The sequence below is a fragment of the Zootoca vivipara genome, chromosome 5, assembly GCF_963506605.1.
Source record: "Zootoca vivipara chromosome 5, rZooViv1.1, whole genome shotgun sequence".
Classification (NCBI taxonomy): Eukaryota; Metazoa; Chordata; class Lepidosauria; order Squamata; family Lacertidae; genus Zootoca; species Zootoca vivipara.
In genome coordinates, this window is record NC_083280.1 from 50,207,133 (window position 1) to 50,228,779 (window position 21,647).

The 21,647-nt window shown below is 39.7% G+C and overlaps 1 protein-coding gene across 1 annotated transcript in view; it reads left to right on the forward strand.

The window, feature by feature from the left end:
• Nucleotides 1-2,341: 2,341 nt before the first annotated feature.
• Nucleotides 2,342-21,647, forward strand: part of HABP2 (hyaluronan binding protein 2) — a 165,139-nt gene continuing 145,833 nt past the window's right edge. The window contains exons 1-6 of the mRNA XM_035134075.2: nt 2,342-2,487; nt 8,085-8,118; nt 18,722-18,844; nt 19,534-19,644; nt 20,644-20,760; nt 21,526-21,645. Of these exons, the coding sequence (XP_034989966.2) occupies nt 2,419-2,487; nt 8,085-8,118; nt 18,722-18,844; nt 19,534-19,644; nt 20,644-20,760; nt 21,526-21,645 (574 nt within the window). The 5' untranslated portion in view covers nt 2,342-2,418. The remainder of the gene's footprint in view (nt 2,488-8,084; nt 8,119-18,721; nt 18,845-19,533; nt 19,645-20,643; nt 20,761-21,525; nt 21,646-21,647) is intronic.

A 21,647-nucleotide genomic window follows, 5' to 3' on the forward strand; every position in this document is an offset into this window, starting at 1 on the left:
TAGGAGGCTGACAAGATGCATCTGGCACAACTTCAAAGTCCTTCAAAGTACATACAATCAATGTTTGTCAATAGCAGTTTTGCATCCTTTAATTTATCTTTCATGGGTTTAAAGCATGTTGTTATTAGGATCCAGTCCACACTTTAATTCTGTTTGAGATTTGATGAATCAGGGCTTTATTAAAATTCAGTGCACCTCATCTTTGTCAAGGACAGATTACATAAAGCTGTGCTTTATTACATTCCTTTCATCTTCCTGTCTTTCTAGCTAGAGAAAGTTACCTTATTTATGGAAACTTTTGTAAGACTGCAAAGACTGTTTGGCAGTGAGCACCTCCACATGAACGTGTGTGCTAAGACCTGCGTGGATTAATACAAGAACATAAAATAGCCATACTGGATTGACATAATGGTCCAGTCTCCTGTCTTTGACGGTGCCTGAATCAGAATGTTTCAAGAATCATAACATTACAGAAGAATTATTTCATTCTCTGACAGTCATAATAAATTCTGGGGAAAAGGAGTTCTTCAGTAGCTGATTTGGGAGGGTTAGTGAGACAATGTGGACAAGCATCCCTGGAAGAGAGCTTTCCTACCACTCTGTCCCAGGGGCCTCAACACTGTCAGGCGTTTTGACTGCTCCTGGAATCCTTGGCACTTCTCTGGAAGTTAGACCTGTAGTGTCAGGGGAGATTGGTAGGGCAACAGTTGGAAAGCAGTTTGGAAGAGACTTGTTAAGCTTTAGATCAGGCATCCCCAAACTTCGGCCCTCCAGATGTTTTGGACTACAGTTCCCATCATCCCTGACCACTGGTCCTGTTAGCTAGGGATCATGGGAGTTGTAGGCCAAAACATCTGGAGGGCTGCAGTTTGGGGATGCCTGCTTTAGATGGCTTATAAGCAATGCCTCTGCTAACTGTACTTGTTCAACCTGTCCCATCTTATGCAGCAGTTTTTCCTTCACAGGAGGGATGGGTGTGTTGCGCCTCTGTACAAACTGCCACAAATTTCCTATCAATTGGAGAAATATAAGTGTAATACAAGAAACAAAACAACTGGGGATTGGCCCAGTCTTGCCCGTGGACATCAATGCATCGCCTCACTGGTGCATTATCCATTGCATCTACTCAGAAGTCCCATTGTGTTCAAAGGGGTTTCATCCCTGGTACCTTGGTAGGTTTGACAGTGCAGCTTTGAAAGTTTAGTCTCAACAGAAAGGTGGGCTGTGAATGCTGGGCAAAGCAACCCTCAATGAGGGGCAGAGATGAGAAGACGGAGAGAGATTCTGTGGTGGAGAATCACCATGCCTATCAGTCTGCCAACTTGCTGCAGCTAGGGCAGGGCGAATGGGATTTTTCATTTCTCTTCCCATTGACTTCAGGGGTGGGGTAGGGGCGTTAATTAGTTCTAAGCCAATTTTATGGGTATATCAGGAAATTGGGAAGGGAGTTGGATCTGGTGGATCTGCCACCATACCCACCATACCCACTTCCCTGGAATGTCCCTGTATGCCCGCCGCCACCAGCGGAGGGACATGTATACTTGTAGAGTTCTAGAGTTCTTTTCAGGCATTGGGGTGTGGTGGGTGACACTCCTGTAGCTATCATCCTAAACTTGGATTTCCCTGTCTGTCAGCAGAGCTGCACTTATCCCATTTCTTTTTATTTTGGAATAATGTCTTGATGGTTGTCTTGATGGTGTATGTGCTCCACCCTGGGGCCATTTTGTGAAGGGTGAGTTATAAATAGAAATAATAAATAAATAATGTTTCTTCATTATATCAGCTGGCTGTAAGATTGCAGCCTTAAAAGCAATAAAATAATAATAATAATAATAATCATTTATTATTTATACCCCGCCCATCTGGCTGGGTTTCCCCAGCCACTCTGGGCAGCTTCCAACAGAAACATTAATATACACTAATTTCTTAAACATTAAAAAGCGTCCCTAAACAGGGCTGCCTTCAGATGTCTTCTAAAAATCTGGTAGCTGTTTTCCTTTTTGACATCTGATGTGCTTAATTTTGGTTGGATTACGACCTTAGACAGCAAGGACGTTTAGCTCCCCAAAGAAAAATGAGGACTTGAAGCAACTCTTATATCTTACCATGGACCTGCTACATCTCCCACTGTAGGAGTCAATGACTGAAACTAGTGATAAATCCAGATGAAAAAGAATAAAGGTTGATAAATAAACAGCTGCATTGTCCCTTAATATATTCCATAGCGAAAGCTCAGATTGGGAAACTCTCTAGCAATAGTTCTTCTTGGATCAGGATAATCAAAATGGAAAACGTAGTTAATAATTTGCAAGGCATAAACCTGTTCTCTAGCTATTTAGTTTGACTTAATGGGAGGGAATTGGAAAGAACGAAAAGCTTGTTCACAAAAAGGGGGGGGGAAGCCTTGTGAAAATAAGGATGGTTAACTCTTTTGTCTGTCTGCCGATTCTTCCCCTCATTGTGTTTTTTGGAAGAGCATATGTTTGTGTAAGTATATCTATTTAAAGAATTTATTTAATATGGATTGATGAATTCATGTCAGAAGAGTATCAGACTGCTCAAAAAGCTGAGCTTTAGATCAGCAACCAAGGAAAATACATAGCAGAATTTTATGGATTTAACATTTATCAGAACATTATTGGGAAAATATGTTCCTAACCCAGTGGAAACATGGAAATGGTTAGAAAAGGGACACAGCACTTGAAAAATGTGAAATTAGTAAACATATTTTCCAGCTTTGGCATTTTCTGTTCCTGCTTCTTCCGTGATTCTTTTTCTTTCTTCCTCAATACAATATGTATCTGTGAATGCCACCTTCAATAATTTATGCAAATTGTGGGTTGCTACTTAACAAGGTGGATCTTACATATTTTGTTCACTCCTGTCCAAAAGGTGATCAACCACGGTCTGGAATTCAACATTCATGGAAATATAAATTTTTCTTACTGAAAATGCAAAGTAATCACAGAGAAGGAGCACAACAGAATATGCAGCGGGATAGTTTTTAATAAAACATGGTGTTTCATCATAATTAATGTAATATGAACTTCTCGGAATAAATCCTGCCAGGAATGTGTTGTGATCACTTGTTGTAAGCTGACTATATTCTTGGCCATAGAGGCCCTTTCCAAATAAGATGTGAGAAAACATCTGTTGCCAATGTAATTCAGATATTAAATCTTGTTGTGTGGCTGGGGGACCTTGTGATCTATGAGTAGGTGTGTGACATGTTCTGGGTAGGGTTGCATTGAAAGTTCCATCTAGAAGGCAGCAAAAAAAAATGGCTGTGGTCAGGTTGACTTGGGGTGAATGTAAAAGAGGAGGGGAATGAGAGAAAATGAATGGATGATAGGAGAATAGGGTCATTTTGTTTGTTTGTATATTCTGTGTGTTTGTGCCTGAAAGCATGGGAAAGAGAGGATAGGTGTTTGACTTAATGGGTGGTGGTGGGAGAGGGAAAGTGGGGGGAGGAGGGTGTTTGCATTTAATCCACCCATTTCAGCCCCACCCAACTACTCCTCCAAGAAAATGCAGTCACTGACTAAATAATATTGACGTTGCCATTGCTGAATTAAGGAAGTATATAGCCTGAATGTATTTATGACAGTACCAGCAGTTCATAACATTTAATACAAGAAAACTCATAGGTTTAAGTCCTGGGGTCAAAGGTTATAGTACCCACAGGGCATTAACAATGTCAAGTTTTCTCAGGACCAAGCCAGATGTGTGGGGCATGTAGCAGATATAAAGCAGCAGTGGGATTCCAACTCTTTACACAATTAGAAGCACGCAGTTGTGGAGGAGAGCAGAATCTAGAACCATCTCCTCTCTTATTTCTCTGCTTTTAAGCAGCTTTTGACCAGCTTGGCTCTGACACTAGAGGTGGTGTTGCAAGCATGGAGCAAAAGTCTGAAAGCTGGTGCAATGAGGTACAGCAGAGGAAAAGGAGGCTGGTTTTGCTCCTTTCCTTATATGGTTTATTTTCTGTTAAGTATAGACATACACACACACAAACTTGCTCTGCGAACATGACAGACACATGTTTAGGCTGCACGCATTTGGCACTATGTATACTTATTAGGAACTAAGCTCTGAACTTAGGACTTACTTCTGAGTAGAACTGCTTAAGAGTTGGCTGCAAACGTTTACAAAAGGAGTTTGTTCTTTAAAAGCAATCGCCAGGCATCTGTTCTGTGCATGCGAGAAAATGTCTTCTGTTCTGCTGCATTGTAACCTATTAGTCTCTAGAGAGGGAAAGCAAGTTGCCAATTCAGCATTGTTCATTGATCAAGGAAACCCAATATGCTCTTTTTACAGGATGGGTCTGGGTCTGCCTGAAGCTACAGGATTGCAAAATGTCTTAGCTAGATGCATTAGCAAATGTTGCACTGATCTCTTATATGGGGGAAAATTCTTTCTGACCCCTGAAGGCAATCAGCATATGCCCTGAAGCATGAGAGTTCCCTTACAGCTAAAGAGTCTTAATGGGCTTCCATAAAGCTGCATAACCTGCATTCTCAGCACAGATAGCAAAAGGTTTGATGATGCAGAAATCTTGTGTCAGACTCATCGGAAGGCCTGCCTCTTGAGCTGTAACCCAACAGGCTTTGCTGTCCCTGTCTAAATGAAATCTGCCCTGTCAAAGGGACCAAGTACGCAAGCTCAGCTAAAATGGTGCAAAACGGTGTAAATTCTTGCTGTAAAATGAAATTTAATTGGGATAGGGTGAGAGAGAGAACCTTAAACCTGGAGGTGCTACTACTTACAGGATTTTTTAAAAATAAAAATAAAAATAAATGTTTCACTCTATTTTAAATTCTACAATATTTTTATGTAATTTTCTGATTCTTCAGCTTCTTTGTCACCCCCAAAGTAAGTCTCTAAGCCTTAAAATTGTTGAGCAAAGCAGGAAAAAAGTGCTTCGGTGCAATGCCAAGCTACACTGTAATGTTACTGCAGCATCCGCCTCATTCACATGAAGGGGACTGGTTGTGAATTTTGGTTGTATTTTGATTTTACCTAATTTGCAGTCTCTGAAACAATACCTGCAGAAAAACCATCTATCCTTTGAAACTCTGTTTAGAATGTCAATGTATGGCTTAAAAAAAAAAACCATCACACTTTCCTGAATTTTGTAATGCAATTCTCCGATAAAATTTTGTGTTAAAAATTATGTATATTAGGCAGGCAGAAGTGGCTCATGGGGTGGGGTATAACTGCTATGCTAGCTTCCTAACACTGCTGCTTAAAGGGAAGGGAGGCAGCAGGGAGGCTATCATGGCGCAAAGGCACCAGCAGGAACCCTTAAATGGCCCTGCCAGTGTGTTTGCACCATGGCAACTTCCTTCCTACCTCCCCATAAGCAACAGCAACACACCTTCTGGAAAGCTGATATAGCAGCTCTCCCCCACCTGCTGAGCCACTTCTGTGAGTAGGAACTTGTGTTTGAATGACAGCAAGTTTTATTTTAATGCCAACAGCCGGGGGGGGGGGGCAGGAAGGACCAACGTGGCTATCCCTCTGGAAATACCTACAGTTTTGCCATTCTCTCTCATTGTTCCCCAGTACTGTGGAATTGTTGTTTTTATTTAATATGAAAAGGTTGAAAATATTTGTGGTGAAACTTCCTTCCATTTTTCTTTTCCTCGGTTGCTATGAAAATGCATTTTCTCTTTGCTTTGTATGGTGGACTTTTAAGCACTTCTTGGGTTTCATCTCTTATAGTTCCAGACTGAAATGACCTATACTAGGGGAATTTGATTGCACGTGTACAGGTGAATGTGTTACAGCACACAACTCTTAATTTTGCTGCTTTCATTGTATCTTATGGCCTGATCCAGAACATGAAAAACTTGAGCATTTACCAGGACCCCAAAACAAGCAAAGAGACCAATTTTCTACCAGTGTAGCCATAATCTAACTAACATAATCTAACGTGCAGCACTCTAAGGCTGTACATCCAGTGTATATTTAATGCACATTTAAAGCACATCTAGCCCAAGAATCCTGGGAACTGTAGTTTAAGTGTGCCGAGAACTCTAGCCCTGTGAGTTGTAAACTACAATTCCCAGGATTTTTTTTTGGGGGGGGGAGGCAGGAATCTGCATGGTGTTTGTGAAGGCACCTTAATTCTCTGTCACACCCATTCCAGCTTGAGGGGGCCCATTAGCCACCTTGCACATTTTTAGAATTGAGGAGTAAGATAGAAATATAGTGAATGAATGAATGAATGAATGAATGAAATAGCACCAAATTCCAGGTGCTCGGAATATTATTATTTTTATTACCTGCATCCTCCAGGCTCTTTCAAACAAAAATACAACAAACTCTCTAGGGTACAAATTATTCTCTGTAATCTGTGGCTTCTTTTACTTGAGCAGCACTGTACTTTGGAAAAAGTCCCACATGTTGTCAGGTGAAATTAAGATAATTCCAAGTTTTGACATTTTGAACTGCAACCATTTTTCAAATAAAATTCCAATATATTAATATAGGCTCAGGAATATCAAAATGATTCTAAGAACAGTTGTTCCTTGCATTTTTTAATTAAGTGGTTTTTGTCATTGGTTTCTCTCAAACTTCAAAATGAATCTTGTCTCAGCTGTTTACAGAATTAGCATGTATATTATACAAAATTATACACAATTATGGCATTTAGTGTGTTTGTCCCTTAATAAAAATGCAGTATCTAGCTACGCTAGATAGCAGAAACAATTGGTTTTGTGAAATACAGTATCAGTACCTATTTTCCCATTTCCTTTCAAACTTTGAAAGACAAGCCCTCCCTCTTCTGGCTACGTAGAACATAACAAGCAAAAAAGAAATGGACAAGCAAATGAAAGATCGCAGGCTTTAAGTGGTGGCATATGTACTAGCTTGTAGTTCAATAGTAAAATGCTGGTTATATATATATTCAGGAGTGGGCTGAATTTATATACTAGAGTAGCAAGCAACTGGTGGGTGTCTCATCTCACGCAGCTAAGCATTCTAGGTGGCTTTAACATTAGAAGTTGGGTAAGAAAGGAAAAGATGGTAGAATCATGAAGCTGGACATGAGAACCTCAAATGTAATCTATTCTATCATTCTGCAATTGAAAGATGCCTGCGTTATGTGGTGATACCCAGTGGTGCATCCACTTGCACAACAAAAACCTGTTAGCGCAATTGGACTTCTGGCTTCCTTCTCTCCCCAACCACTCCAGCCCTTTGTGCACCCCTGAAATCTGGTCTGGAGGGTCCCCCATAAAGACCAGAATTGCAGGGCAGCTGCAGGGGATGGAGAGGAAGGAGAAGACCCTCTTCATGAGTGGGTGCCTGCTTGTGCCATGTTGGACATTACCCATCTATTTTAAGAATGCAAGGCATGCAGAAAAATGGTGAGGTTGAGATTGTCCCTTATGCCTTCAGCATAGTCCTGATTCGGAAGAAGAAGAAGAAGAAGAAGAAGAAGAAGAAGAAGAAGAAGAAGAAGAAGAAGAAGAAGAAGAAGAAGAAGAAGAAGAAGAAGAAGAAGAGCTGTTCCCCTCCTTAACCTGTTTTCCTTAAACTTTCATTTGTGTATGTATTTATTATACCCAGCTAAGCAGTTCTCCCCAGGTCTAGTCCTGATACTTTCCCCTTGTTTGTGGATAGTGTCATTTTGGATACATAATAATCAGCACTCAAAGAATGAGTTCACTATTAGTAAATAGGATTTATGGGAAGGACTATAAAGCATTTCAGAGAAGTAGAGTCCTAGAAATCTAAATCCGTCTCTCTTCTCCCCTCTGAAATGATCTATCCATTGTCCAGCAGAGATTATCCACGGAACATAAAGTATTTGTTGAGTTTGTGAGCTGCTTTTGAAATTGTTACGAGAAAGCTGCATGAATGATTTTAAATAAATAAATGGGCAACTTCGTCCTTGAAAACTGTGCAGTATTACCGTCTGCATTCTTCAAATGCATTTGCTTTGAGTAACAAGGAAGGGTTTAGGATAATCCAATTTCCAAATGGAGCAGCTTTATTAAAAGGACTTCCCAGGCAGTGCCTAAAATCTGACTTAGTTGGCTTTATACATGCCCATTTTTCTTCTTCTCTTGCAGCTTTCTTATAGCCTGTCATTTGACCAGCAAGCTGGTAAGCAATACAACTCCTTTTTTTTTCCTTTGTAGCAAATACTTCAGAACATGTGCACTATCATATAGTGAAGGAGGCTATAATTTAACTGAGCAAGAAGCATAATTGAAGGTTTGGTTTTAAGCAGCTTAGCAAATCCACTGATTCTGGTGGAATAAGACTTGAAACTTTTGTTGGCAGTGTGGAAAAATAACAGCACAGTCCTATGCATGTCTTTTTCAACTGCTCTTTTCAGTGGAGATTTTTTTTATTCTAGGCTGTATTTGCTCTGAGTTGCATCTAGCGCAATGCAGGGAGATTTCCCCTTCTCTCCTTTCTTGGGTGCCCTCAAAATCTGCTCTGGAGGATCCTCCAATCCTCTGGAACAGATTTTGGGGGTTGGGGGGCAGTAAGCGCTGTAGGGGAAAGGAGGAGGGGAAAGTTTGGTTTCACAGACAGAAATCTGCTGCGCTAGCAGAACAGCAGCACTGAATATAACCTATTGGGTTTGAAATTGTCTTTATAGGAAATTGTTTGAATTGGTTTTTATACATCAAATTGTTTTACATATGTTTCTATTACTGGTGTTTCTATTGTTCAATTACTTTGAGATGTTTCACAGGAGATGATTCCTAAATGGAAATAAATAAATAAATAAATGTCTACTCAGAAGTAAGTCCCATTGAGTTCAATACTGCATACTTCTGAGTAGACACGTATAGGAGAATACTGAACATTATATTCTGCTGGTTGGTGAGTATGACGCAAAAGTAGTAATGAATTAATAGCAGATAAAATGTGTATTACATGTTATGGAAAGTGATCTGCTTTATTTCCTGTATTAAAGTTTACAGAGTTTGGAATAAATTTATGTCAAAAACTATGTAATACTTCTCTGAGGTCCCCATCACATACTATGAAAAATATGTTTATACAGGAAGCATCGATCTTTATATTATTTTGGAATGGTGCATTTCAATATAATGTTGGGCCATCTTGTGCTTTCTGAGAAACTGAGAAACTTTTCTATTTTGTGCTTGTGCTTTCTGAGAAACTTTTCTATTTGTCATCTTGTGGCATTGTGGGTTAAACCACAGAGCCTAGGGCTTGCCGATCGGAAGGTTGGCGGTTCGAATCCCCGCGACGGGGTGAGCTCCGGTTGCTCGATCCCAGCTCCTGGCAACCTAGCAGTTCGAAAGCACATCAAAGTGCAAGTAGATAAATAGGTACCGCTACAGCGGGAAGGTAAATGGCGTTTCCATGCACTGCTCTGGTTTGCCAGAAGCGGCTTTGTCATGCTGACCACATGACCTGGAAGCTGTACGCCGGCTCCCTCGGCCAATAACACGAGATGAGCACCGCAACCCCAGAGTCGGTCGCGACTAGACCTAATGGTCCCTTTACCTTTACCTTTACTTTTTGAAAACTATATTATATACAAAATGGTACAACTTTGTACAGCTGGAGACCTTTAGAAATAAACAGTCCAACTTCTTGGACTAGGGATGGGGAAGAAATTCCACTCATTTACTATTTAAAGGCAAACCTAAGTAATTCAAAACAGTACAATAACTGAAATCCTTCAGAATTCACACTCCGAATTTTGCAATGCAGTTGTCCAATCAAATAATGTGTACAAAAATGCAAACAGTAAGGTAAAATAAGCATCAAAAAGCATATATTAGTGAAAATAATATACTGTACACAAATGCATTGTATTGGGGGGACATTGCTTTGCAAAAATGAGTCTATCAGGATAAATTTGCAATAAAAAGCTGGCGAATTTTCATGAGGACTTAAATAAATAAAAGAACTGCAAAGTGATGTGGAAATATGAAAAATGTAACTTAAGATGGGATACATGAGAAAATGAGAGAAACCGAAATTGAGAGATTCAGCCATTCCTAGATGTGGGGTTTATATATGGAGGGAGATGCAGGTCTTACATTCTGAAAGTTACTCAAATGCCTGAAACAAAATTCATCTCAGTTTCTCAGAAAGCACATATTATGAATACATTTTTAAATAAAATGTGCTTTCTCCCAGGAGCTAATGTGAGGTTACATTTCAATCCCTTCTCCCCCCCAAAAAATATTTGAGGGGTCCCCTCCCAAGTTGATGGGCATTGCCATTCAAATAGTTTGTGTGTGCTGCATCTTCTGATCAATTATGCAGGGTGGGGCTTACCTGGGCCTCCCCCATATTTTATTCAGGTTGGCACCCCTGGCTCAAACCCATGGCCCTGAAATTAAGAGTCTCATGCTTTACCAACTGAGCCAAATTGGCGGAACTCCCATTTTTAATAGCTGAACCCAACTCTTTGAAATTTTAAATTCTATCCCCCCCCCCAAAAAAACTGAATAAATATTTTTATATACAATATTTTGTTTGGTTTTTTATTATTAATCCCAAACATGTTATTTCTAATCAAAGTTTACACTGTTTCAATCCTTTTGAAAATGCAAGTAAAATAATTTGAGGAGCGTGGGATTTTTATATTAGTTAATAGGGCACATGGGTTGAGAAACATGGTTCTAGACAGTTGTTAAAACCAAGGTAGCACAGGCTTCATTGGGACGGTTCAGAGATATAACAGCAGTTCTCTATGGTAGAGTGGTTATTTTCTCTGGAACAGGGTCTCTATAAATGAATGAATCAGAGAGTATTGATCAGAAATTCACTAATTGATTCACAACTCAAACAACATACAAAAATGCAGATGAAAGTATAAGCAGTTTAAAAGATCGTCCAAGTCCTCAAAGCTAATTTCAAGCTTTTAAAGTCAATCTCTGCCTATCAACTACAGTAACAGAGAGGAGGGTCTTTTTTGTACTACACAGAAGAAAGTTATGCTTTGAAAATACATGTAGGATGTCTCATTTAATTTTGTGTAATAGTCACATTTCAGTGACAAATGTCAAATCACTGCATCTTTAAGTGTGTTAAGATTTTTCTGCATTTACAGAGAATGAAGGCTGTGATTCTGTAATATGTTAAAATAAGCCAATGTATCAGAATTTGAGTGTTAATTATGTGCTTAGATTTTTTTTTAAAAAATGTTGCTTTTACTTTACTAAACCAATGGCTTGTTATGAATAATTTAAATGAATGGAACAGACACACTTCTTAAATAAAAGATATTAGATCCACAAAGTTATTTAGTACTGAGGAACTAGTGAAGAGAAGTAATAAAAAACGTTTCATGGAATGTATTCCAATTTGCCTTCATGTGTGAAGGTCAATCTCACCTTTCAGTAAACAGGGGATTTTTATTTTTTGCAATAAACCCCTAGCTTGGCAACAGAATTCATGCCAAAGAGAAAAACCAAGGAACTAAGGTTGCAGTCCTGCACACACTGTGGAGTAAATCCATTTTTAAAAAGTTAGATTTACATTTGAATAGACATAGTCAGAATTGGAGTGAAACGCTATTAAGTAGTGTGCATGTGATACTACCCTGAGACATTCTCAAGGTCATTTGAAAGAGGTAAAATATAAAGAGATGTCCCTGTAAAGGGGAAGAAGACAACTATGAAGAAGGAACAGTATTCCTATCATTAGCAGACAATACGGTGGGATGCCACTGTGTTGCTGCTGCTTCCCGGAAGGTAGAGGGAGAGGGGGAGATGGAAAACCAGTTGAGCCAATCTGGTGCTTCTGCCACTACATTTGCAATATACTGACCTCACTGCCGTCTCACTCCTCCTAAACCACCCAGGAAGTAGCAGTGGTGCTATAAACCAAAGGTCAGGCGAGTGTCAGCATTCCACCATGCTGTCTATTGATCCATATTTATCACTGCTGCCTGAGGTAAAACTACTAAACTGGACCCACCTTTGTAATCGTATAGCTTAAAAATCAGGTTGCAATCTCCCCCAATCACTTTATGCTAAAAGCATGAGGGAACGTCGTCACTTTGGGTAACTATATGATTCACACATTCAAGTTCTTCCTGTCCAAAAGAATCCCTATTGAAACCTAATCCTTCTGCAGTTTGACTCAGGGCTGGTTTACGTTTTATGGCTGTCATGTGGAAGCTACTGTAGTCATTCTGCAGTGGGACCTTGGTTGTCAAACGTAATCCGCTCCAGAAGACCATTTGACTTCTGAAACATTTGACAAGCAAAGCACAATGGGCGGTCAGCAAATTCAATTGAGAAAATTGATAAACGCGCCTCGGAAGCCATTCAACTTCCGAGGTGCATTTGAAAACGGAAGCATTCACTTCCGGGTTTTCAGCGTTCAAAAACCAAAACGTTATACTTCTGAGATGCTGGAAAAATGAGGTTCCACTGTACATGGTGCCTGATATCACAAAGCAATGCAGTTTTGTTCAGAAGCTCATCAAAAGGATATGGGAAGCAGTTTTTTCTTGCCATACCAATGAAAATATTCCAAGAGGAAAGTTTAACTGCCATGGTGAAATCATCTACTCATTTGTGAGCACATTTGTGGATGCTACACAGAACCAATGACTTTCATATGATACTGCCATGTGTAAACAATTTCCATAATAATGAACCTATATTTCACAACAAATTCATAGGTTCATCATGCTTATTAGGGATGTGCAACTGATACAGCTGGCTCCTGAATTGATTCCGGACAATTTGGACAAAAACTTTGCTTGTGAAATGCAAATGGACATTATTTGCCTAGATATATATTCCCTTTTCTTAATACCCATTTGTACCTTCGATAGTAAAGTGGTAAATTAGGCACGTATAGTGTTTTTAATCTTATAAAGTTATACCCATTATTAACACCTTAAATGAATTTCCAGCTTTAAAGATAGTATTGTTATTTCCTACCTGACTGTGGAAGTCTGGTGAGATCAGCTGCTCCTAAATTGGCATCTTAAATTAGTTCAAGCTCCTTGAAGTGACTTGGATTAGAAGCTAATCCTTACATTTCCTAGGAACAATGTGAAAAAGGAATCTTCTTCCCCATGAAAATGTTGTATTTCACCCCATCTATGGAGAACTGTTGTTCTGTCATGTGTATATCTGAATCCTGTCCTATCAATTTTTTTGTTTTAGAATCAGCTCAGCATAGTGCCATCAGTGTAGAGCTAGACATAGAGACAGAAGTATTTTAAAAGCTATATTTCAGCTTTTCCTAGCTCTCTAAAGATTAGCAATTAAAATACACAAGCGGGACTTGTTGAAAATATTAACATATCAAAGTGCTCCTTTTGCAGGATACTCAATTTCATTTTCCATCCTCCATTTTCTCCACTCACCCCACCAGTCAGCCAGCATTCTGTATCCACTCAACATGCTCATTCTTCACTGGGCTGCTTTGGGAATCTATCCTGACATAACTTTTCTAAATGCTTTTTTGTACATCTACAACCTTTAGTTGGAGAGTGAAGTCAAATGGGCCTTAGAAAGCACTGCTAATAACAAGGCCAGTGGAAGTGATGATATTCCAGCTGAACTATTTAAAATTTTAAAAGATGATGCTGTTAAGGTGCTACACCCAATATGCCAGCAAGTTTGGAAAACTCAGCAATGGCCAGAGGATTGGAGAAGATCAGTCTACATCCCAATTCCAAAGAAGGGCAGTGCCAAAGAATGCTCCAACTACCGCACAATTGCGCTCATTTCACACGCTAGCAAGGTTATGCTTAAAATTCTACAAGGCAGGCTTAGGCAGTATGTGGATCGAGAACACCCAGAAGTGCAAGCTGGATTTCAAAAGGGCAGAGGAACCAGAGACCAAATAGCAAACATGCGCTGGATTATGGAGAAAGCTAGAGAGTTCCAGAAAAACGTCTACTTCTGCTTCATTGACTATGCAAAAGCCTTTGACTGTGTCGACCACAGCAAACTATGGCAAGTTCTTAAAGAAATGGGAGTGCCTGATCACCTCATCTGTCTCCTGAGAAATCTCTATGTGGGACAAGAAGCTACAGTTAGAACTGGATATGGAACAACTGATTGGTTCAAAATTGGGAAAGGAGTACGACAAGGTTGTATATTGTCTCCCTGCTTATTTAACTTATATGCAGAATTCATCATGCGAAAGGCTGGACTAGATGAATCCCAAGCCGGAATTAAGATTGCCGGAAGAAATATCAACAACCTCAGATATGCAGATGACACAACCTTGATGGCAGAAAGCGAGGAGGAATTAAAGAACCTTTTAATGAGGGTGAAGGAGGAGAGCGCAAAATATGGTCTGAAGCTCAACATAAAAAAAACCAAGATCATGGCCACTGGTCCCATCACCTCCTGGCAAATAGAAGGGGAAGAAATGGAGGCAGTGAGAGATTTTACTTTCTTGGGCTCCTTGATCACTGCAGATGGTGACAGCAGTCACGAAATTAAAAGACGCCTGCTTCTTGGGAGAAAAGCAATGACAAACCTAGACAGCATCTTAAAAAGCAGAGACATCACTTTGCCGACAAAGGTCCGTATAGTTAAAGCTATGGTTTTCCCAGTAGTGATGTATGGAAGTGAGAGCTGGACCATAAAGAAGGCTGATCGCCGAAGAATTGATGCTTTTGAATTATGGTGCTGGAGGAGACTCTTGAGAGTCCCATGGACTGCAAGAAGATCAAACCTATCCATTCTTAAGGAAATCAGCCCTGAGTGCTCCCTGGAAGGACAGATCGTGAAGCTGAGGCTCCAATACTTTGGCCACCTCATGAGAAGAGAAGAATCCTTGGAAAAGACCCTGATGTTGGGAAAGATTGAGGGCACTAGGAGAAGGGGACGACAGAGGACAAGATGGTTGGACAGTGTTCTCGAAGCTACGAACATGAGTTTGACCAAACTGCGGGAGGCAGTGCAAGACAGGAGTGCCTGGCGTGCTATGGTCCATGGGGTCACGAAGAGTCGGACACGACTAAACGACTAAACAACAAAACAACAACCTTTAGTGTTCCCCCAAGCCTGTGGGTGCCTCACTCTTTTGTACATCTACTGCTGTTTTGGCTATGTTGGGATCCACACTTAGAGAACATGTTTCCTATTAGCATATCGGATCCCTGGACTCATATACCATTGACTGGTGTCATTCTGCAAGTTCAAACTCACCCAGTGAACCTAAATGTTTTGAAACATTGCTGACTGTAAGAGGATTAGGTTTAGGACCAACTACTTCCAAGAAAATTGCTGGGTGGGGAGGAGGCAAGGTATCACCTACCTTGCTAAAGATTATATTATATCATTCTCTGTACATTTTTACCATATAAAGATAGAGAGGAGCACTGGAAGCTGACAAATGTCTGAGATATGCCTCAGGAGTAACCTCAACCCGAGCACATGACTCTGTAAAAAGTGGGAACCTCCAGTCCCATCAGGTGACGTGTTCAGTGGCCATTCTGTAACCTAAAATAGATTATCAGGCCACATCCAGGCTAGCAAACAAATGGTATGGCAACTTGGCTACTTTCACTTCCAAATTCACAGTTAAACAGAAGAAGAATAAAATTGTAGGGCTTGGAGCAGAAAGCCTGGAGCCCTACTTATGTAGTCTTTTAATGTCTGAAATAATGCAGACATGAATGAATCAAAAATGAATGAATCAAAAATAACTTTCATTAAAATTTACCTGCTGAAATAGAAGGTTTGTTTTGATGATCATTATCATGATCATTATCAACGCTGAAGAAGGATTTTTATTCAAAACTCATTGGGAGTCTCAATGTTACCTTTCTGTCATTGTTGAAGATTAACGTCCATATCTGAGAGCCAGTTACTACCAATGTTCGAATGAGCTTCACTTGTTCCTTTAAAAAAAATAAACTTCACACCTATATTGGCAAGTTACATATATTATTTTATAAGTACATGCTATTCATTTCTAATGTCTGTTCATGATATCTATTCATAGGCTTCCTATTGGAATGATTAATGACTCCCCTATGTGCGTAATCATAGATTTAGAACTAGATTAAGCAGACACAGCAGATTGTTCCTGTCAAAATTAGCTGACTGAAATGGCCTGAACCCAGATATAAACTCCTCTCTGTTTCTGCCAGCTTTGTGGGTTGAACTTTCATTAGCAATTACTGAACCAAATGAACCAAATAGAAATGCTCACAGAAAGAGGAACAAAGAAAGACCAACAACTGTGTGAAACATACTGAAATAGAAGTTCTGAATGGCTGGTGCTATCATGCAGCTGGCTCAAATGATGTCACCCAACATTTCATCAGGAACTAAGAAACGCAAGTTAGACAAAAAATAATAATAATCAAGGAGAAGTCCTCAAGAGGGGAGAAACCATCAAGGTGGCCTCAAAGGATCCAAAAATGGATCCTTTGTTCAGAAAAAGGGAAAAGTCCAGTTTGTTTCATCTGTACCATAGAATGTCTGGATGACATGCAGATGTTAAAAGTACGTGTGGAGCCAAAGGCACCTTTACTTAGATGAAGTTTCATAAATAAACAGAGGAAAATCTAACTTCTTGAAAATCCTCCCACGCGATGTCAGCTTGAAGTCTCCCTTTGGTTTCCTCTGCTTTTCTATTGTATCACATTAAAGTTTATTTGCTCAGTGAAGACAATGGCCTTATCTTGGAATGAGATCCTTATTCCTCCGCCCGGCGTGCACTCCTGCAGCACTTTCATATTGCAAAGACTCAACTCTTGTGAAATAATGAGCGAAGAAAAGAAGTCTTGACTTGACATAACGATAAATGAGGTGAAACTTTTTTTTTTTTTGCCGTCAAGATACCAGGGTTGGCACATAGAAAAAAAGAAAGTACTATTTTAATATGAAATATAAAGCATCCATTGTACAAAAAGTTTTTTTTTTATCAGAAGCAAAGGAAGAATAAAGATAAAGGCTGCAACAGAATGAATGAGTTGAGAAAACTAAGATAATACCGTTGATAATCAGTTCAAGGCAAAGCGCTATCCACCAGGCCATCGGCCCAGCCCTAGGGGAGAGCTTTTAAAAGTGTCCCTGTATGCTTTTTCGCTCTCCTCATTACCATACCTGCTCTTTGAAACTCACCGGTGGTTCCAACAAACTGCAGTGACACCTGCCGGAAAGAGCGGATGACCCGTCTTAATCAACTACTTCTGTGAAAAGTCTATGGAAAGAACTGCTGTCCCATCTTCACTTTGCTGTTCTGAAAGCTATTTGTCAATGGGTATCCTGAGAGCCATGGCTATGAACAAAGATCTGTTTCTGTGCATTGGAAATGTGGCACCATGATCAAAGCTAAGGAGAATCTCCCACTTGTTCCCTTTGTTCGTGAATATGTCCCTTCTCTTATGCGGCTACGAAGACTGGAATAATTATCTGTACTTTATCGTACTACTTGTATTCTAGTAGTGTGCTTTCGGCAGTCCCTGAGTGGGATTGGGACCCTAAAGCAGTCTATATACTTTCTCCTGGCCCAAAGACCATAAGCAAAGTTGCCGTGACCTTGCAGGGGTATGCGAGTAGTCTCGATGTACGAGGGGGATAAAAAATAAGCTGGCTGAACGATGCAGGTAAAGAAAAGAAATGAGCATTAAAAGTTGAAATGTAAGTGCTAAAAGCAACAGAAGCTTTGTCATAGACTGGGATGGAATATGAACTGCATCCTATGATGGAACTGTGTTCTTCAGCCATGTGCTTGGCAGACTAAAAAATATACAGATATAAATATTTAGGATAAGATTTCTGTTTAAATCGAGGTTTCAAAATGTCACATTCTTCGTTGAAATGCCATTTTAAATAAAAATTGTAAATGTATATTTTATGTGTGAGGTAAAGTGCCATTGTTTTGAGCAGATCAGGTTGGTAAATGCCCATGTCTTCAGTCATCACAAGTGTGTTTGCAACTGCATGCACATTCACATGAACATAAGACTAAAGCCCACTTCTAAAAGATACAATTGAAATTGCCACATTAATTCTGTATGATGAGTATTTTCTTTTTATAAGCTCTCAAAACTGCTATCTATTTATAGCACATTCATGTGAGCTCTAGTGATTAAGAATTCACCAGAAAGGATAAATATACTAGCTTTCATCAAATAATAAAGACAAATATTCAAACAAAGGATGTGCCATAGAAAATTGACACGGTAAGAATGAGCTTATGTGACTTCATCATGTTCAGTATTGTGAGAATTGAACTGGAGTTCCATTGTTCCCTATGGGATGCAATTAGATACATTGTCTCAGTAGGAAAATAATTAGGTCTGGATAATGACCTCGACTGTGGAAGATTTAAGGTCAGAACCCTGCTCAGCCATAAAACACATTTTGTAGCCTAGGACAAGTCATTTTCTCTGAATCTCATCTTCTGTTGTAAAGGTAAAATAAATTAAGGATGACCTGGCCTGAGCCTACAGAGATGATGGGAAGAAAAATTATAAACCACCTGGATTTTATGTGTTGCATTTACCGTATTTTTTTTATTACATGTATATTCTGTCTTTCCTCCAAGGAGCTCTAAGCAGTACCAATGCCCCAATGTTATCTCCAGATCAACCAACCTTTGAGGTAGATTAATCTTAGAGATAGCAATTGGCCCAAGCTCATTCAAATGTAGTAGGACCTCTTATAGAAAAAGTGCTTCCAGTTACTTCTGAGGTCTGCTACATAAGTAAGTATTTTCTGTACAGACTTCTTGAAATGCTATTTTATAATTCACGTAGTAGTATTGTCTATAGGTGCAGCTGACAGCTATTACTATGAATACATCGATGAAGATGCACAGCCAATGGAGGATAATACCAGATATAGCCTCCCCGCTAGACATCCTGACTGGTTTCATGAATACGTCAGTTATGAAGGTATTTTACTGGGTCACACTTTGTGATGGGAAAGTGGGGAAGCGTGGGGTTGGGGAGAATTGAAAACTACTTCCAGGGTAACAGGAATTGATATAGTGGTTGTTATTAATGGATTGTCTATTATTGATACTGCAATAAAGGATCTAAACAAATTCTGACTCAGCAATTCACTTTGGATTCCTGCTGAGAATAGCAAATTATTTTTGTCTCTAGCAACTTTTAAATAGCTTATTTTCAACTTAAGTTCCATCTATACTTGTAACAGAGAGAAATGTGAGATATAGTTATTTCTGTGTTGATACAGTTCCCAAGATCCAGCAGCTTTTATTATGAATATGAGCTCATCTGTGTCATTTTATGATTAGCATGGGGAGCTACACCATGGTTTGTGTCATATATAGAAAATCTGAATGGAGGAAACCCTTATATTTTCCACAAAATGTCAGATACTTTTTTGAGATCTCCTATGTGTTCTATGCTTGTTCCCCCCTTTGTGCATACTAGTTGACATCTGCAATCTAGCTGTTCTCTGTGTAAACCAACCACTTTGGCAAATATTATTGGCTTGAACTGACTGTTAAATAATAAACTGGGTAATCCAATCCATGACTGGTTTTACAAAATGTTAGTTGCACACATGCAGCAAGCTAATTGTAAAATAAGCTTCAGCTTTCCACTCCCTGTACTAGAAAATCCATGCCTGAAGATGCCGTGCCAGAATAATGGTGTATGTGAAAGGAACAGAAACAGGTATACATGTCGCTGCCCCGAACCATATGAAGGGTCTAAGTGTGAGAATGGTAAGCAGAATTTTCATAGTGTTAGATAAAGCCGAGTGGGACATTGTCTTTCAAGGAACTTGATAGCTACTTTATTTGAATTCTTATGGTCACAAGTGCATACCAGTAATTACTGTATTTATATTTTGGACAGAAAATATTTTATTTGCATTCCAGCTTAATAAAACAGTATGGTTTTATTGCAAATTTAGGAGACTTGCCAGGATCTTCAAGCTTAGATCTATAGGTTTTTTTTAATTCTATTGTGTTTGTCGCATTCCCCTCCCCTCAAAAAAAAAAATCACAAAAAAGAAATCCCCAGTGCTGATCTCTAACATATATTAAATGTCACCTATATATATATTTGTTGAATATACCATATTTCTTTGGTTGTGGGGGGTTGCTATCTTCAATTAACTTCATAATAATGTACTCAAATGTGGAAGACTATATACTCCTTACTTTATTTAGCTGAATGCTTCAAGCTCTTGCCATACAGAGTCAGGTCCACAGAAGGATCAAGGCTGGAAAGGAAATGGAAGGGATCCAAACCACAGAGAGCAAAGGCATAGTCCTAGAATAATCTTCATCAACCTGCCCTACATAGCTGTCAACTTTCGGATTTGAAAATAAGGGATCAGCAGCCTCACCTGTCCCGGGGACAGTCATACCATAGACTAACAATCTAGGATAGCAGCGGGGAAACGGCGCTGGAATAAGGGAATTTCCAGCAAAAAAAGGGGGAAGGTTGACAGCTGTGGCTTGGAATAAGGGAGTTTCCTGCAAAAAAAAAAGAGGGTTGACAGCTATGCTGCCCTAGGAAAAAAGAGATAAAGTCTGGCTTTTTTGGGTGGCAGCATAGGGGGTGGTATTTATGGTTTCACAGAGATAGGAGCAAGGACAATGGAAACATTTATTGGGAAGGCTTCCGAGTAAAGACACATAGAGTTTGACAATGAATGAACAATAGAGAGTTAACCTTAACACACTTGTCCATTTTATCTATATCATGCAACATAGTGAAAAACACATGTGAAAGGATCAACTGCAATAGAGGAGATTGCCTTATAAGCTTAAGAGCTCCTTATTATAGATGCCATTGCAAACACCCCTACAAAGCGCCATTCTGTGACAAAGGTGAGTACCAAACTTGAGGGATATGGTTACTATCAGACATTTGTCTTACTGCTGCCCTATACTGTTGTTGTTGTTGTTTAGTCGTGTCCGACTCTTCGTGACCCCATGGACCAGAGCACGCCAGGCACTCCTGTCTTCCACTGCCTCCCGCAGTTTGGTCAAACTCATGTTCGTAGCTTCGAGAACACTGTCCAACCATCTCATCCTCTGTCATCCCCTTCTCCTTGTGCCCTCAATCTTTCCCAACATCAGAGTATTTTCCAGGAAGTCTTCTCTTCTCATGAGGTGGCCAAAGTTTGATCTTCTTGCAGTCCATGAGACTCTCAAGAGTCTCCTCCAGCGCCATAATTCAAAAGCAACAATTCTTTGGCAATCAGCCTTCTTTATGGCTTCTTTATACTGTATGCCTAAGGATAAACCAAAGAATGAATCATCACCTTTGATCTCCAAATTGTTGCAGTTGCTGCCTATCCTGTTAGTATTTCTTAAATTCAGGCAGAAGTACTTCCTCCTTTTTACAAGGTGCTCAAGATGGCTAGGGTGAAGCTGTCTCACTCTGTAAGGGATGATTGTAGGGAGATTGATAGCACCACCTGGAGAGCTTTGATGAGGAATTTGACGGTGGGCTTCCCACATCCATACCTGTGCCACTATGCTTTACTTTACTTTTCTGCCTATAAAGGTGTTTCTTCCTGGTTAGCGTTTTGTTCATGCAAGCTATGAATCTTACTTAAATGCTCTGTTTTGTTTTCTGGAAACAAACAGCACAGTCATCTTGCCGACCAAATCCTTGCAAAAATGGGGGCATCTGTCAACGGCATCGGGTAAGGTCCAAGTTCAGCTGCAAGTGTCCTGAGCCATTCAGAGGAAGGCTTTGTGAAATAGGT